General features: G+C 36.2%; 6 protein-coding genes across 6 annotated transcripts; 3 read left to right on the top strand and 3 right to left on the bottom strand.

Moving 5' to 3' along the window:
* Nucleotides 1-2,194: 2,194 nt before the first annotated feature.
* PHYBLDRAFT_150234 (hypothetical protein) lies at nt 2,195-4,769 on the top strand (the record flags this gene model as incomplete). The annotated part of the gene is made up of 13 exons (XM_018432436.1): nt 2,195-2,249; nt 2,326-2,395; nt 2,468-2,498; nt 2,573-2,587; nt 2,665-2,685; nt 2,747-2,909; nt 2,990-3,081; nt 3,151-3,349; nt 3,415-3,621; nt 3,723-4,043; nt 4,134-4,340; nt 4,415-4,615; nt 4,699-4,769. The coding sequence occupies 13 exons, from the start codon at nt 2,195-2,197 to the stop codon at nt 4,767-4,769; spliced, it is 1,653 nt and encodes a 550-aa protein (XP_018286678.1).
* Nucleotides 4,770-5,390: 621 nt separating this feature from the next.
* PHYBLDRAFT_150233 (hypothetical protein) lies at nt 5,391-7,857 on the bottom strand (the record flags this gene model as incomplete). The annotated part of the gene is made up of 10 exons (XM_018432435.1): nt 5,391-5,672; nt 5,753-5,827; nt 5,898-5,930; nt 6,022-6,110; nt 6,186-6,525; nt 6,598-6,691; nt 6,770-6,995; nt 7,078-7,316; nt 7,395-7,414; nt 7,492-7,857. 10 exons carry the CDS (start codon nt 7,855-7,857, stop codon nt 5,391-5,393), a joined length of 1,764 nt encoding a protein of 587 aa, XP_018286677.1.
* A 1,644-nt stretch (nt 7,858-9,501) lies between these two features.
* PHYBLDRAFT_173056 (hypothetical protein) lies at nt 9,502-12,009 on the top strand (the record flags this gene model as incomplete). The annotated part of the gene is made up of 6 exons (XM_018436932.1): nt 9,502-9,529; nt 9,668-9,749; nt 10,064-10,159; nt 10,420-10,463; nt 10,744-10,758; nt 10,961-12,009. 6 exons carry the CDS (start codon nt 9,502-9,504, stop codon nt 12,007-12,009), a joined length of 1,314 nt encoding a protein of 437 aa, XP_018286676.1.
* Nucleotides 12,010-12,253: 244 nt separating this feature from the next.
* Nucleotides 12,254-13,279, top strand: PHYBLDRAFT_86588 (hypothetical protein; the record flags this gene model as incomplete). Its single annotated transcript, XM_018443650.1, has 3 exons — nt 12,254-12,647; nt 12,771-13,115; nt 13,170-13,279. Coding segments are annotated over 3 exons (849 nt in total), but the record flags the coding sequence as incomplete, so codon positions are not given.
* A 69-nt stretch (nt 13,280-13,348) lies between these two features.
* On the bottom strand, nt 13,349-14,471 carry PHYBLDRAFT_188620 (hypothetical protein; the record flags this gene model as incomplete). The annotated part of the gene is made up of 3 exons (XM_018439538.1): nt 13,349-13,494; nt 13,568-14,117; nt 14,249-14,471. 3 exons carry the CDS (start codon nt 14,469-14,471, stop codon nt 13,377-13,379), a joined length of 891 nt encoding a protein of 296 aa, XP_018286674.1. The 3' UTR covers nt 13,349-13,376.
* PHYBLDRAFT_188619 (hypothetical protein) lies at nt 14,448-16,362 on the bottom strand (the record flags this gene model as incomplete). The annotated part of the gene is made up of 5 exons (XM_018439537.1): nt 15,994-16,362; nt 15,736-15,884; nt 15,509-15,626; nt 14,862-15,371; nt 14,448-14,655 (listed from the first exon to the last, which is right to left on the bottom strand). Coding segments are annotated over exons 1-5 (1,149 nt in total), but the record flags the coding sequence as incomplete, so codon positions are not given.
* Nucleotides 16,363-16,928: the final 566 nt, after the last annotated feature.

The following is a 16,928-nucleotide window of genomic DNA, read 5'->3' as shown; positions in this document are numbered from 1 at the left end:
ATTGCTGGAGCACTACTTGTACCTAACTTCTCTCAATTGGATATCATATTCAACTGAATAATTGAAATGTATAAATTTAATATAACCAGAAGTATTTTTTTATATCTATTCTTCTCACTCGAGAAAAATAAATCTAAATTATCTTATGGAAGTATATCACGCAATGAATTTTCCATTTGTGGGTCTCTCTACACAGTACTATATAGGGGTGTACAGGATTTGTAAATAATATCAAAAGGCGTGGCTATTTCCATTAACCACACAAGCGCCCAAGTCCTAAAAGGATATATGAAATAACAGATAAGTTATATGTGTTTGTAGGGCACTGTGTAGATCTTTAAAATAAATTAGGGCAAAGTTCACTGCCAATTGTTTTTTTTTTCTCAACTCTATAGACGCTATTGGTAACATTGACATCCCTTTGCCACAATATCTCATAACTTTTGCAAGCAAGAATATTGTGCAAATCAATTATGACAGGAATTAATGTTAGATGGCAGGCCAGTTATCTAAAAAAAACCAACCAGTGGCATAAAAGTAAAATTATTTCAATAATTTTATGTTACGCAAGACTGGAAGAAGTACTACCAATATTAACGAGAATGCCAGATTCTTTTTTAATAGAAGAGGAATCCAAGATGTTATGTGTACGCCTCATAGAAAAGTATTGGATATATATCTGTTTGCTCATTTTCCTGTGGAAAATGGGCACATGAATTTAAATCCAGGAGTTTAGACTTCAGAATGACCACTAATACGGGGAATATGACAAAGATGAAGATAAATAATTGGGCTTGTCTTCTGACATTGCAAGCAAAATTAAAAAACTTTGACCAAAAGCATCAAAATTCGATAATGCAGTAATTTTAGTAATAGTAATAATATACTTCAAAGCCCACAGCACCAACAGGGGACAATGGTACAATGCTCACCAGAATAAATAACCGTATATTTCCAGAAGATAGAATGTCACTGAAAAGTTAATCCCAAGACTTTTTACGCAGTTGAGAAGAAGAAGAAAACTCACAAATTATCGATGCCTCTTGTGTGTTATAAGTCAAGTATAACATACCCAACTCTGTTCAAGTACCTTTGCATGCTATATCAGTTTATTCAAACTTTAAAAAACCGTTTAAGATGCCACAAAAAAAAACTGAAAAAAAAACATTTGACATAGCGGGTAATAAAAAATATCTAACCAAGATGACAAGTCTCTGAATACTTACCCGTAAAGAGCCAAACAATATCAAGCCAATGTTGAGCTGCTTTAGAATAAACAAAATATTATACACATGATGTTTTCTTATTTCGCCCATATTTTTAGACAGTTTCTCTAATTAACTTTACAGATTCGTATTTGTGTGTATGTGAAAAATATTTACCGACGTATGGGAAATAAACGAACAATTTGAAAGTTTTTAGTGGAAGCACGGTATACAAAGATACGTATAGAAGTCTAGTGATTCGAATAGATTTAAATACGGAAGTTACACTATCTATAACCATAAAAGGCAATAATCGTCGAACGTACTTCTTTAAATATGCTTCTTTCCATAGCCTATATTTGATTAGATCTGATATCTATTTTGTTATTTATGGTGCCTATGCTACGTAAAATGATTTTATCTATCTAAATAGCCTCTGTATAATATATATGGTAAGTATAATTTATTTATTTTTGCTTTTTTGACACCTTCTAGCACAATGGGTTAGAGTGCCTGGAAATCAACATTGTTTAATTAATATTATATGATATACACACACAAATAAAGGCCTACCACAGTAACCTAGGAAACATCCGAATTTTTCGTTTATCTACATGATACATCATTAGATATAAATTAAAGTCGTAATTGACCTCACATAACTTTTCCTGAATATATATATATATATATATATATATTGCTATACTGCATAAACAAGCTGATTAAAAGGCTACTAGTAAAGTCATTAATTACTATGTGTTTCATTTTGGATTCCGAGCTGAAATTTCTTATGTTTCTGGCCAGATTTAGACTTTACTGTGTAAGCGTCTAACAAGGCTTGATCCAAACCCATCAGTTACACTGCAGTCCAAACAAGGGTTTTCGCAAATAAAATACAAAGTAAAAAATAAAATAGATAAAATAAAATAAATAAAATAAAATAGAAAAAAAAAGCTTGCTGAGATATACCAGTGTTCTTTTTCCTCATCATGAATTTTGACTCAACTTTTAGCGATTACCGAGTCGTTGTTGGAATCGACTTTGGTACATGAAGACTGACAATCAGAACAACATCGGCGACATTAGCTAACGTGTTGCTATTTTACTGCTACTTATTTAGGAACAACTTATTCGGGTGCAGCTTACAGTATTATATCTTCAGATAACGAAGTCTGTGATATTGTAGCATGGTATATTCGAAAGCGCTCACGATATGGTTTATATAACTAAAATGAGCTGACTAATACCTTTAATTAATATAGGCCCAAACAGTCTGCTCACCGTTATCCAAAGGTTTGTACATATATCTGCTTACTCATACACACACATATATGTATATATACTTATTATCATTTATTTCTGTCTAGGCACCAACTATGAGCGTATGTATAAAAGGACTAGTAAAGATGCACTACTCTGATTAACCAATTTATTACTGTGTGCCTTTATTCTTTTAAAGTTGTATGATATTGAAACCAAGGTTAGTCATAGCTTGGATAAATAGATAATCAAATACAGCTATTAACATACATACAATCAAGGAACTTACTTTCTGGGGAAATGCTGCTCGCCAAGAACGTTCAAAGAGCAACCTTACAAAGAAATACTTATTGTTGCAACAATTTAAGCTTTATCTCGATGAAGGATTAGAAGGAGTTCTTAAAAAGCCACCTGGTAATCTGGACCCAGTTGTAGTAATTGCAGGTAAGTTTTATGGAAGCAATGTTAATCAAGTATTGGGATCCTAATCCGGGGAGGTTTTTTTTATAACAAAAATTTAAAAGACTACTTGAGAAAATTTCATGAACATGTTCAGTCTGAAATGGGAAGAGGTTATGCTCAAACACTAGGAAGTCGATACCGCTATTGCTTAACTGTAGGTCTGATAATACACATTATACTTCTTCATATATCTTTAATTATTTGGGTGTGCTTCTTCTACTAGGTACCAGCTATGTGGACCGATGGGGCTAAAAAGAAGATGCGTGAGGCTGCCATACTTTCCGGAATTATCAACCAAGATGACGACCACGATAGACTTATGCTTATTTCTGAACCCGAAGCTGCAGCGATCTACTGTGAGAATACATGCGAGCAATTTGATATGAGAGATGGCGACGAGTTTATGATTTGCGATGCTGGAGGTATAAACGTCAATTTTCTCTTTGTGGACCACATGATGACAAGCGATACTGACGATGCTTTAAAGGTGGAACTGTTGATCTCATTGTATTCACCGTGAAGATGGATGCAAACGGAAACCGTAGATTCAAAGAGAGTACAAAAGGAACTGGAAAGTCGTGCGGATCCATGTTTATTGATAAAAACATGAAGAAGCTTTTGAAGATGAAACTCAAAAAGGTTGTCACCACTATTCCAGCAAAGGCAATGGACACTATGATGGAGCATTTTATAGGTAAGTGTATTAAGACACTCCATATATCTCAAGACACAGCCTTTTGATGGATTGGTTAATTGTGAGTAAGTAAATAAATAACTGTATCATTAAAATAATAGATATTATAAAACCATCCTTTGATGGAAGCGAGGATCACAGTTTGCAGGTGCCTATGAACCTTGGTCTGGTACAAAGTTCAAACGATTCAATTGGCTTAAGTGAAGGACAGCTTATATTTACCGTGGACGAGTTGAAGCAATTGGTGTTTGAACCTGTTGTTAGAGACGTTATTGGGCTTATTCACCAACAAAAGAGCCAAACTAAAAATCTGAGGGCAATCTTTACAGTTGGTGGATTTGGTGCTTCCAATTATCTTTATCACCGAATTGATCAAGAATTTAGACCGGAAGAAATTTTGGTTATCAAGCCCAACAGACCAGGTATTTATTAGCAAAAAGAAAAGAAGTGCAATTAGAAGGGATTAGCTTTAAATGCTAACCATAATTTTCTTTCTTTCTGCCTTTTTCTAGAGATGGCCGTGTGTCGTGGTGCAGTTTATTTTGGATTGAATCCTAATAAGGTGACCACCCGCGTATCTCGTTTCTGGTATGGTATTGATATCACCAACACATTTGTGGATGGTGTTGATCCAGAAGAATACAGAATTCGCAAGTCGGATGGAACTTACCGATGCGACCATCGATTCTCCACTTATGTACGCAGAGGAGAGCCAATAAGTAAGTTATGTATATATAATGTAGTTTTAATACCAAATATTTTTCCTTTTCTTTTACTTACCCAATTCTATTAGACACTGATGAACCCGTTAGCCGCAATTATACTACACTATACCCACGCCATACTGTTTGCACCATGTTTGCCTCCAGCAATGAAAACGAGCCTCGATACACAAAAGAAGCTGGTGTTAAAAAAATCTTTGATTTCCAGATTCCAATGCCAGAGCTGCCTGGTGCAAGAGATGGTGACATTATTGATTTGAACATCAAGGCAAGTCAGGATAAATATAATATAGCTAAAAATAACACTTTGAAAACACTTTTCTCTATTTTATGTTTCTGCAGATGTATTTTGGAGATGTCGAATTGAAAGTCGAGGCTTCAATCAGAGACATATCCTTTCAAGTTATCTGCAATTTTGGCGCTTAATACACACTACATACCAATACAGGCTGTATATTAAAGAAATTCCTAAATTTCAAAAAATACACGCACATACACACACACACACACACACACACATTTATATTCATATATAAAAATATAAATGAAAATGATTGCCACATACTACTTGGTTTTTTAGTAGAAAATATATTCAAATGTACACCATTAAAATTTATTATATTTTAAGTAATAACAATAAAGGGCATTGCTAAAGTAAACTGATAGGCTATATAATTGTAATTAATAATAAGAACGCTATCTCAATATATATTACTTGTACTTTTTGTCTTGCAAAATTAATTTAAGAAGAGGTACATAAACGTCGCACAGTTAAATATGCATATTGGTATATAAATGAGAACAGATAGTACAATGCTTTATTCTTATGTGTATAAAAGGGTAATATGAGAATGAAAAGGTTTAAGGCATCTAAATTGATGTATATAGTGTAATTATGAACCTAAAATATAAACTATGTATGTATTGACCAAGGTGTGCTAATTAACGCGCTTGATTGAATTTGGTGTTTTTGTTTTGTTTTGACTATTGAAATAAATTATTCAGTTTACTTGATGAAAGGGTTATATATATATGTATATGTATGCTTTAAATTTTTTCACTGGGGCCACTTTCTGTAATAGAATCACGATTTTTTGCTGAAGCTAGTTCAGCAAAGTTCTCATTATCGGCCTGACTAGTGGGGGCACCAAATCGGTAATTTCTGACAAGTAAAGAACAGATAAAACCAACAGCACCTGCTCCCATTGGTAAGATGAAGACTTTGTTGAGAGCTGCCCAATAAGCATGGATGATAGGAGCTTGTGCTTCAACTGGCATATCACGAATAGCAAGGTAATTGGCAAGTGCATCAAATTTAACAGCAATACCCTATTAAAAGAAGTATTCGTCAGCTAAAGCCATTTTTGGGTGGGGAAGCATATTAGATGTTTTAGTAAAATATAACTTACCAAAATTTCGGGAGCAACTTTAGCGAACTCGCTTGTGAGGAATCTTTTTAACAAAGTCTGATAAACAGCAACACCCTAATATATTATGAGAGTATGTGAGCTTTTCGATTCCAAAGAATGAAATTAATTTGTACTGTATGCTTACCACAGAAGAAGCCAACATAAGGAAGAAATTGTTCTATTTTTTTTTGGAAGAAAAAAGAAAAAGAATCATAATTAACACGTTGAGTCTATTAACTATAAGCAGATATCATTTGCTTGAACCTTACCAAACTTGTGGCCACAGCCATGTCTCTCTTTTCGACGAGTGCTTGAACGGAAATAATGATGTTCTGTTGAGAGAGACCAAAGGCGAAACCTTTAAATTATAACAGAACAAATTAGTATTTTGATTCTCTAAAATATTAAAAAAAAACTTTTAAGATTTACTTACCACAAAGTGTGAGGTATCCGGCTTGTTTACCCCATGAGTCATGTTCTTTAATAGTATAAAACAATCCGTAACCAAGAACATTAAAGGCAGCACCCAATACGATGTAGAATTTTGGATATGGGAACTTGGCAATAGCAATACTTCCTCCTACAGAGGCTACAATGAGAAGAGCCATGTATGGAATCAATCTAATTCCAGAGGCTGTGCTGGAGGCGCCAAAGACTGCTTGGAACAAAACAGGACCGAAATAAAGAGTTCCAATAAATCCGACACCGAGACAAGCGACGCAAAGGTACAATATTGCTACTGCGGGATTCAATACAACTCGACCTGGCATAATCTACAGATGATGTTAATTTCTTGATCATAGAGATGTACCTATATGTAATATGGATATAGATAGAGCACTTACTGGTTCAGCTGCATAGAAACCTTCGACACCGACTAAAAGTATAAGTGAAACACCTGCAGCAACAAATGGTCCTATGGAATGAGCATCTCCCCAGCTAATTATATAAAATCAATTATGGATATTAGATAATCAGTATATTTTTCTTCAAAAAGAAAACAAAGTGTTAATTTACCCGTAGACAGGACCCCAATTCAAGGCCAATAAAAGACAGCAAATGAAAGAGGTGGTGAATAGAGATCCAAACCAATCGATTCGCTTCATCTTTTGGATAAAGCTAGAGTTTTCAACCTTTGTGGATTCAGATAGCAAGAAAAAGATGATGATCATAGAGATGGCAGACAAGATAACGTTCAGCCAGAAATCCCAATGCCAGTTTAACTTGTCAACAAATGCACCACCTAATTATGAAAAAGAATAATAGTAAGATATATATATATTATAATAATAATAATAATTTAATCTCAAGGATGAAATATTTACCAATCAAAGGACCGACGACACTAGCGAGACCGTAAATGACAGCAAGACTTGCTTGTAGACGAGGTCTCATTTCGACAGGTCCCATATCGGTAACAATAATGTAAGCCATGGCCATGACACACCCACCACCGAAACCTTGTACAGTACGGCCAGGGATAAGGGTATTCATATTTTTTGCAAGTGCGTTGACAATAGATCCGATAAAGAAGAGAACACCGCCAAACAAAATGACAGGTTTTCTGAAAAATAGATAAACGATAATTAATAAAAAAAAATTACAGAATATTCAAAGCTTCTTTTTTTTTAGCAAAACTCACCTTCCAAAAATATCAGAGAACTACAAAGTAAAGTGTAGATGTATTAGTATATGCATATGTATATATATTTGGTAGCTGGTAAGGTTGAAATATTTACTTTGGCAGCAAGAGGTTGAGAAGCGTTGAATGCAACCATGTAAGCAGTAGCAATCCATGTCTGAGAGGACAGACCATCGAGATCAGCAGCAATGATATTCATGGCAGGAGCCACAATGGTCGAGTTGAGTGAGACCATAAACATGGCAATTGCTAGGCCAGCAAAGAGGACAAGAGTCCAGCCGACACTAAGAGTTTTCTTGGTATCTTCTGGGGTGTTATTCTGAAGAGTAGAGCCAGTTTTTGTTGAGGCAGCGTCTTGGACATCTCGTAAACTTGATATTTCGGTATTTTGAATGATTTGTTCTTCTGAATGTGATGAATACACTTCTGTTGAAGTATACTCGGTTTTTTCACGAGTATCCATATATGAAATGTGGAAGTGGTAGAAAGGTAGATGAACAAGCGGATTTACAAGATTTCAAGAATAAAAATATGTACAAGTATATATATATATATATATTTTCGAATTATTTGTGTGGGACCTTATTTATAACCAGTTACACGTGTGTGAAAGTATATTTTACCGCTTTGCGCACTTGTGAGTAATAGAGGGAGTATCTTACTTTTATGGCTTCATTATCAGCAGTTTTTATTGGAAGATGGTCATTTATGAATATCTTGGGAGACCTTATTACCCTTAAAAGGGCTTCTTACCCCATAAAATACACATTTTTGGAGAAATAGAAACGTATGGCTCGGTTAAAGTACTTTACAATTTTGATATCTTATGGAAAAAACTAACTACCTCATTCGCACAAGACTTTGTACGTCTTCCAGGATAACTATTTCTGTAATCCCGTCTTTTCCTTGTACTTAAGCTAAATTTGACTTATTTAAGCACAACATACTCCACCAATCTTTGAATACATCTCTTACAAATATAAATTCCACCTTGGTAATTTCATCTGAGCATCTTGAATAGGTCCACAGATCAGATCCGTTCCAACACGCGGAGAGTAAAATGAAGAAAGATACCTTTTATGGTATATGACTTACCATGATTGGCGGGTGAATATCGGGCAGATCGGCGAAGGGTTTTCACGCTGAGTTTCTTTAAAAGACGAAACGTTTTGAAGAACACCTACAGCCACCATGTCTCGAGAATACAGAGCCGCAAGCAAGGTATATAATCATGTGGTTCTACAGAATTTGCGCTTGATTTACTGTGTATTGTTGATAAAGTCTTCCGGATAGCCGAAAGAGTAACATCCCAGATAAACCATTAACTCAATGTATTTTTTTAGACAACGTCGTGATATTCTGCATGCATTTCACCAAATGCTGGCTTGGTAAAGATAAAGGTATTTTAATTTATTTTGCAATGAGCACTATTTTATTATAACTTGTATATATTAAAGTATATTAAGTACTAGAAAATTCTTACTGGTGGTCTATCTATTTGTGCAGCCATGTTATTTTAATAGTAGAAAGAGTATACACATATAATATACTTGGGGCAAGTGCGGTATCTTGACATTCCCTCTGTCCGTAAATTGAATGTGAATAATATATGTATATATATAAATAATTCAATTCTTCTTCTAAAATCTATAAATTATAGCTTTATTTTGTATGTGATATCTGTACTCATCTTAAGTTGTGTCGCACTGTGCGATGAATTTTCTAAATCGTAATAAAAGAAGAAAAAACTACAAACTAGGCTATCTTCTTATATTATTGTCAGACCATTTATATACCGGTTTTGTGATTTATCCTAATTTACTATTAAAAGACTCTATTTAGCTAAAAAGGAAGATAAAACGGAAAAACTTTCGTCGATCTATAGTTAGGTAGTTAAGACCTTATTACTATCATTATTTATTAGAAACAGTCGACATTTTATACATGTAATGGATATCATAGAATATAATTAAAGCTAGTAGGAATACTGACATTTGATTTCTAAACTCATATAAAAGTGCCATTTCTTTTTTATTGCTCCTTAAAAAATATTTAAGAGTGTCTTTATTCGTGGATAAAATCCACCAATAAAAGACATATCTATAGTATGCCCAATAATACGTCGCGTCTACTAGGTATGGTGCTAGAACCAGACACAAAGCTTAAAATTAATAAATTCAGTAAAATAAAAAGTATCCTTTTGTTACTAGAAAAAGAAGTTTTATCAGCAAGGTCTTTAATTTAAAAAGGGTCCATTACACTAGATAAATAAGGGTTAGATCTACCAGCGTTTTATCAGTTTGGTATTTCAGATAAGTCTGATCCACCAATGGAAAGAGAATATAAAGTTACTGAGTAACTTTGATATAATAAATTAAAAATAAAAACTTACATTCACTCAGTTTTTAGTATTTGTCAAGTAGGAAGACTACTTTGGATAGCCATTTTTGTATTAATCTTTGGATAATAAGGCTTTCATGTTTTGTTTTGTTTTGGCTATATTTGCATTATAAGCTCACAGAGCCAAGCTTATATATCAAAAGAAAAATTATTTTATTTTATCCAGTATTCAAAAAGGGCTTACATATAACTCTGTACACCAGATCAATTTCTTTGTTCATATTTTGACTCTTTTCATTGTTCTTTACCGACGCATGCGTGGTCTTTAGAGCTTCTATTGGCGGAGATCACTTTGCTGCTATTTTTTTTGGAAGCACAATATGGAACAACACGGTTGGTTACCAAAGTTTAGAAGATAATGGAATGTACAAAGAGAGACACTCTTTGTCACACCTGATCTACTCTGATCTGCAATTTTTTAGAGCACTTTATTTTTCTCTCTTTAACTGAAAATCCATCCCAAGTTTGTGTATACAAAGTTTTTTTTTTTTTTTTGCCTTTCAATTTGTGTGTGTTATATTCGAATTCTTGAGTTTTAGAAAGCTAAGGTTAATGCGTATACTTTATTATAAAGCAAAGTCCTATTACGAAAAAGCTAATAATACAATATATAACTCGTTTATAGATTCAGGTCCAGCATAAAGTACAGAGTACAAGATCGGCAGGTCGGTAAGTAAGCAGGTAAGCTGTTTGTTTTTAGAAGCAAGACAACTTCTTGGGCCAAAAATAGCTTACCAGCCATTTTTAACCTGTATTTTAAATATCTTAATGCTGAACTGATGGGCTAATTAGTGACTTAAACCTACAAGCTTTCTTTCCTTTAGACTAGTAGGTAAAAAAAATTGTAAGAGTCAATATCACAGTTCTAAAACACCAAGATTTAGGACATATTATTAATGGTTATATTAAAACAAATAATACAGGTGCTGTCATAAAAATGTATTTATAGTTGGTGGCTTTGCAGGTATAGTCATTCTATTTCGGATATGCCATCAAGGCTAGCGTATCATCGGTCTACTTCTAACAACTGTGGCTTTTAAATCAATACTATGTTTTGATACCATGAGTCCAAACTCATAAGCCCTTGCTTATTTTTGTTTCTGTTACGCTCTTGCCAAGAAAAGTTCTTCTTACTCTCTCTATCTTACTAATGTTGAACTTACAAGAAAGTATCTGGGTGGTGTATACCGTCATTTTCTTTGTCCTTGCAGTTATACTCCTTGGTCGTATTCGTTCCAGTTGGTTATTAGTTCCATTCATATTATTTGCCATTCTTGCAGATACAGAACTTATCCTTAAACTTGTTCAAGGTCACCCAGATGAAGATAATGCACTCGACACGGCCACAAGAAGCTCAACAATCCACCGACTACCAATACTTTCCGTCTTACTATTCGACGGCATAATAATATCGCAACTGGTATTTATAAATCACCTCGCAATCGCCTTTTCTCAACGCACACGATGGGCCAGTCTTCGATATTTTGAGCCATCCGAAAAGTCCTTGATAGAACCTAATATGAGCGTCATAACCAAAGACGATCTAACACCATCACCCGTTCGACCCTGGGTCTATTGGCTCAACTTGGTGATCGTATTCTTATATGTCGTAATTACAGTCGTATACCTTGGCTTTGAAATCCTCGAACGCACAGCCGATATTTCCTATGCGTTAGTAGTTCCAATTTGCATCACAGGCATGGCCGTTTTGGCAGTAACCAATGCTCTTGTTGTGTGGGGAAGCAACCAGTTCAGGTCTGCTCGTCATATCAGAGTTCTTCGACAAAATCATCGAAACTTGAGTTATCTCCTTCTGTCTCCAATCCTTTTTTCAGTCACCTTAACTACGACGGCTACCCTTTCATGGGTTATATATTTTGCAGCATTTGTAAACGTTACGTCCGATACTCCGGCTCTTCTCCCAATTACGTCTACAGTTTGGTTCATACTGGAGGGCTTGCTAATATATTTACCATTATTTGGTATTTTGCTGATGTGTTTCTTTGTACAAAAATTGGATCTTCTTTGCATCTACCAGCCAAAACTTTCACCCTCCTCAAGCCTCACAGCCCGCAAGCCTGTGATGACAACACCGCGTAAAGATTCAATTCAAAAGGACGGTGAAGATGGCTTTGTTCGTCTCAGCTTAGAAAACAATTTCCCCTTGTCTGTGCCACCCGCCGCAGCCCCACATCACCATGGGATGCGCACATAATCACGCACACTGCCGTATCCATCCTCCTCATCAAATATTATCTTTTTTCTTCTTCTTCTTCTTTCCATAATAAATAAATAAACCAAACCATATTTACATTCAATAAGTTGAGCCACCGCTAATATTTCTCTCTTTCTTTTTTTTCTTGTTTTAATTTTTAACTATTTTCTTCAAAGCCTACTAAAAATACATACATATATTTCTATAATCATCTAAAAAGTGCTACATGGTCAACTTTATGGACATCACCTTTCTTGGCACTGGTAGTGCTCAGCCAAGTGCAACACGAAATCACCAAGCCATGGCTCTCCGCTTGAATGGCGACATTTGGATGTTTGATTGTGGAGAGGCAACTCAGCATCAGCTACAGAAGAGTAAATTAAAGATGGGCCGAATTACACGCATATTCATTACACACATGCATGGTGATCATTGCTTTGGTTTGGCACCATTGTTATGTAGCATGACCGAGAATCTAAATTCCGGGTTGCCTCGTGCCAACGACCCACCAATTGAGATTTACGGACCACGTCCATTACGACATTGGCTGAGAACAAGTTTGAAATCCACGTATTCTCATCTAGGTCGCCCTTACCGTGTTCACGAACTCCTGCTGGACAGTGATACACCTGACACGAGTACTGATTATCACGACAGCGAGCTTCCTGGAGAGAACTTACGGCTTGTGAGGGATACTAAAAATCCGAACAAGACCCCGCACTATGTGATGAACTGTACAGAGGGTGATGTAGCATACACAGTTGTGGGGGTACCAATTAAGCACTCTATCCCTTCTCTCGGATTCCTTGTTCAGGAACCCGAATTTCCCGGCCAGCTGGATATCAAGACACTCACACCAATTCTGCAACGAAATTCTGAGGCACTCAAGGCTCAGGGATACAAAAATCCTTTGGCTATTTTAGGTCAGCTTCAGCGAACGCTAAAACCAGTAACATTACCCGATGGGGCTATTCTTATGCCACCTGTGGCGCGCCCAGGACGACAAATTATTATTTTGGGCGACACTTCGGACGCCTCTCCTATCATCAGTCTATGTCAGAACAAACCCCATTTATTGGTCCATGAAGCAACCAATGCTCTGACCAGTTTAGATGTAATAGGCCTCAAACCAGGGACTGAGCCGCCTACTCATGAAGAAGTTGAGGAAAAGGCATTGTCTCATGGACACTCTACTCCACAAATGGCTGGAAAATTAGCACAGCAGATGGGCGCCAAAAAGATGATCCTGACTCATTTTAGTGTGCGCTACAAGGGAGATGAGAGTCCAGAGAGTCTAGAGGTTATGGAAGAAATTCGATCTTTGGCAATCAAAGAGTTTGGAGGGAAGGATAATGATGTTTATTGTGCTAGAGACCTTTGGTCCTTTGAAATAAAGTATGACTGAGCACGATAGTTGATTGCTCTTTAACGGGCAGGATAGAAAGAAGACCCACCGCCTTTACATTCTCTTGCCGAGTGACCAGCCTAAGAAATTTATAAATACGAGAAATAATGCACAAATGATGCTAAAATGCCCATTGTTTTGAATATTCCTTACCTGGAAGCAATTTTGGCAGATAGTTTGCTTGTGTCGCCCATCCCGATCAGATCCGTGATTTTTCCAAACTGGCTTTTCTTCTGCAGGTTGGAATCGATGTGGTACCCCCCACCCCTCACTTGCTTTCTTTTCCATCGAACCGTGGAACGGTGGGGGTGAATGACGATTGAATCTTTTAGAATCCGAATGTGGTTGAAGTTTCCTGAATCCCACTGGAGACACTGAGCGTCTACTTGAGTAGGACCTGCCCGCTCGACTACGGCTATGACTTCTGCTACGGCTCTGACTACGGCTACGGCTACGACTGCGACTATGGCTTCGACTGCGACTAAGACTACGACTGCGACTACGACTGCTACGGCTACGGCTACGGCTACGGCTGCTGTTACTGCGGCTACGGCTGTGGCTTCGGCTGCGACTTCCCCTGGAAGATCTGCTGTGGCTACGGCTTCGGCTACGACTGTTACTATGGCTACGACCTCGGCCACGACTTCCGCTAGAAGATCTACCACGACTGTGACTACGACTCGATGACCGATATTGGTGCCTTCTGAATAAAAATAAAATAAAAATAAAAAATTGCATAATTGCATAATTGCATGATATGTCAGATCTCTATTATTTCTTTCTTTTTATGTACATAATAATTAAGTTTCTTCTTCGTCTTCTATTTTTTTTTACCTCTTTTCAAGATTTCCTTTGTATTTATTCGGACTTCTTCCTCTACTTGGACTTCGTTCGTCTGGATATCTTCTTGAGCGTCTGCGGTAGCTATCCGAATGCCTTGAACTACCTCTTCTTTTTCGCTTGCCTTCCGTTTTTTCCCCATCGCGCCCATGTCTTGATGAAGACCATGCTTTAATTCGCTCGTAAAATCCTTTGAGATAGTCAGGCTCCCATCCATTACGATCCACACGTCCGTCAGTATTTTCTTCAAAGGTATCTGAGTGGTCGTTCAGATCCAAGCCATCATAAAAATCTTCTAGTGGTGCTTTTAAATAGTTTGCTATGGATGGGTTCTTTTGACTTTGTTGATGATGTTGCTGTATAGCGACTGGATCAATCGGTGTGTATGGTTCGGCTGTATTCTGTCGAGATAATTCATATACATAAATATAAATAGCGCTTTGTATTTAAAAGCTTGTTCTTTTTTTTTATTATTATTATTCTTATGCCGTCCTTCGACTCTTAATCTTATTATTATTATTCTTATGCCGTCCTTCGACTCTTAATCTTATTATTCTATTTTTGGTGCCTTTCCTTCTTCTTTTTCAACAAGGGAATTTTGATTTACCTTATGGGCTGTCACCATCCAACCGGCTGGTAGTTCGTAATACCGTTTTGGCGGAGATGCAGGGATTGGAGGTGGTGCTGGAGCTGTGGTAGGGTTAGAACTCTTTCCAGATGTTGGGATTGATCCAAGTCCAAGTCCAAGTCCAGGGCCAGGGCCAAGTCCAGGTGTAGGTATGGGTGTGGATATAGCAGATGTAGGTGGGAGGTATGAGCCTCCTCCTACTCCTACTCCCATTCCTCTACTAGGATGAGGTCTTGGGGGTACACCAAGATGAGGCGGCATTTGTGTGGGCATTTTTGCAGGATTTGAACCTTCCATTGGGGGCATGCCCATAGGTCCAATTGCTCCAGGTGGTACAAAAGGAGGTCTAAATCCTGGCATCATTCCTGGCATTCCAGGTGGTGGTCCAAGCACAGGCATATGAGGTGGAGGAGGTATATACACATTTTCACGGATCGAATGAATTATGTTTGGTGCAAAGAAGTTTTTATCTCCCCAAATTGTCATAACCTGCAGTAAACCCAAGAAAACATTTTATTAAATACAATATGTATATGTATATGTATATGCATATGCATATGTTTTGTTTTTGTTTTTATTTTCAAAAATAAAAATGGTAATCTTATTGCAATTTCAATTGAAATTACCTTGTTGACTTTGGCTTTTGTCATTTCATTTGCACCTGGACAATGATAGACTGTTCTCAACAAAGGTACCAGTCGATGCAAGATCAACTCTTTCATCCAAGGTAACTGACGGCGAATACTGTTAAAATTTGGTAGGTCCAAATAAACACCGACAGACAGACAAAATAAATAAGTCTTTCTATGAATGTATACATATATACATATGTATGTTTATTAGACAATCTTACCAGTGAAACAAGACATCATTTATCAGATACAGCAAATGCAAACGTTCTTCAAATGTTGGTTTAGATAAAGATAAAGCCAAAATAAAATCTATCAGGGCTTCTGCTCTAGCAGGATGGCAGCAATACTCAAATGACCATGTCTTTCCTGCCTATCGAAATGACGATCAGAAAAGTCTATTGCATTTCCAATCTTCTATGCTTGTGTTTTATATGCATATACATGTGTAAATGTATATAGTAGAGAAAATAATGGTTTACTTCAATGTTTGCCCTTGAGCAATCCTGCATAATCATCTGGAGTATCATTCTCAGGTCATCTAGTGCTTTTATCATCTTGTCATTGCCTAGATCTGCCAATGTGCTACGTAATGCTTCATGTTTCTCGGCAACCATGACCTGTTCATGAGGCATTGGAGGCATCATTCCAGGCACAAATTGCCTGTGAGGTGGGCGTGGACCCGCAAAGGCTTATTTCGTTTTGGTATGAATATATTGTTCAACTCACGAAAATCAAATAAAAAATGCTTTATAAATGTATATATAAAGATACATTGCATTTATGTATACACTTTATATACATATTTATCTTTATGTATATTGTTACCGTAATAATGGTCCATGCTCTTCTTTCAAGAAATGGTGATAGAAAAAAAAATAAGATAACTAGATGTTAAAATAGGTTTAAAGACCTTTCTTTCTATTAATTCTGAATGGGTAATTTCTTTTGTGATTGAAGACATCACCAAAACAGTCACTATTCAAAAAATTACAAGAGATTGTTGAACCATTTTTTTTAAAAAAAGGGAGAGGAGGGCAGATCATTTGTTTTATTGAAATAAAAAAAAATGATAAAATTAATTAATTAATTAAATAATTATTATTAATTAGTAAGAAATTGTGTAAACAATTACAGCACTCATTTTATACACTAAAATATATTCTTCAGTCATTTTTTTTCCCATCTTTAAGAGAAGAGGAGTTTTATAATCGTAATATATAAAATAAAGGAACCATATTGAATTTGGCCGGAGTCAGACAGAAACGAGTTATCTTCATGTTCCTTTTTGATTGGACTTGAGCTCTTTAGTATGATGTGAGGGTGGCGTGAACAAAAAAAAAGGAGACCCAGTTTAGACAACCGCTCTCTTTCTATCACTTTTATCTTTTAGTACTTATTTTAGAAATACTTCTTT

Source organism: Phycomyces blakesleeanus, assembly GCF_001638985.1.
Source record: "Phycomyces blakesleeanus NRRL 1555(-) unplaced genomic scaffold PHYBLscaffold_24, whole genome shotgun sequence".
In the NCBI taxonomy this organism is placed as follows: domain Eukaryota; kingdom Fungi; phylum Mucoromycota; class Mucoromycetes; order Mucorales; family Phycomycetaceae; genus Phycomyces; species Phycomyces blakesleeanus.
The sequence above is the reverse complement of the archived record's forward strand: the minus strand, read 5'-3'. Positions and strand labels throughout refer to the sequence as shown.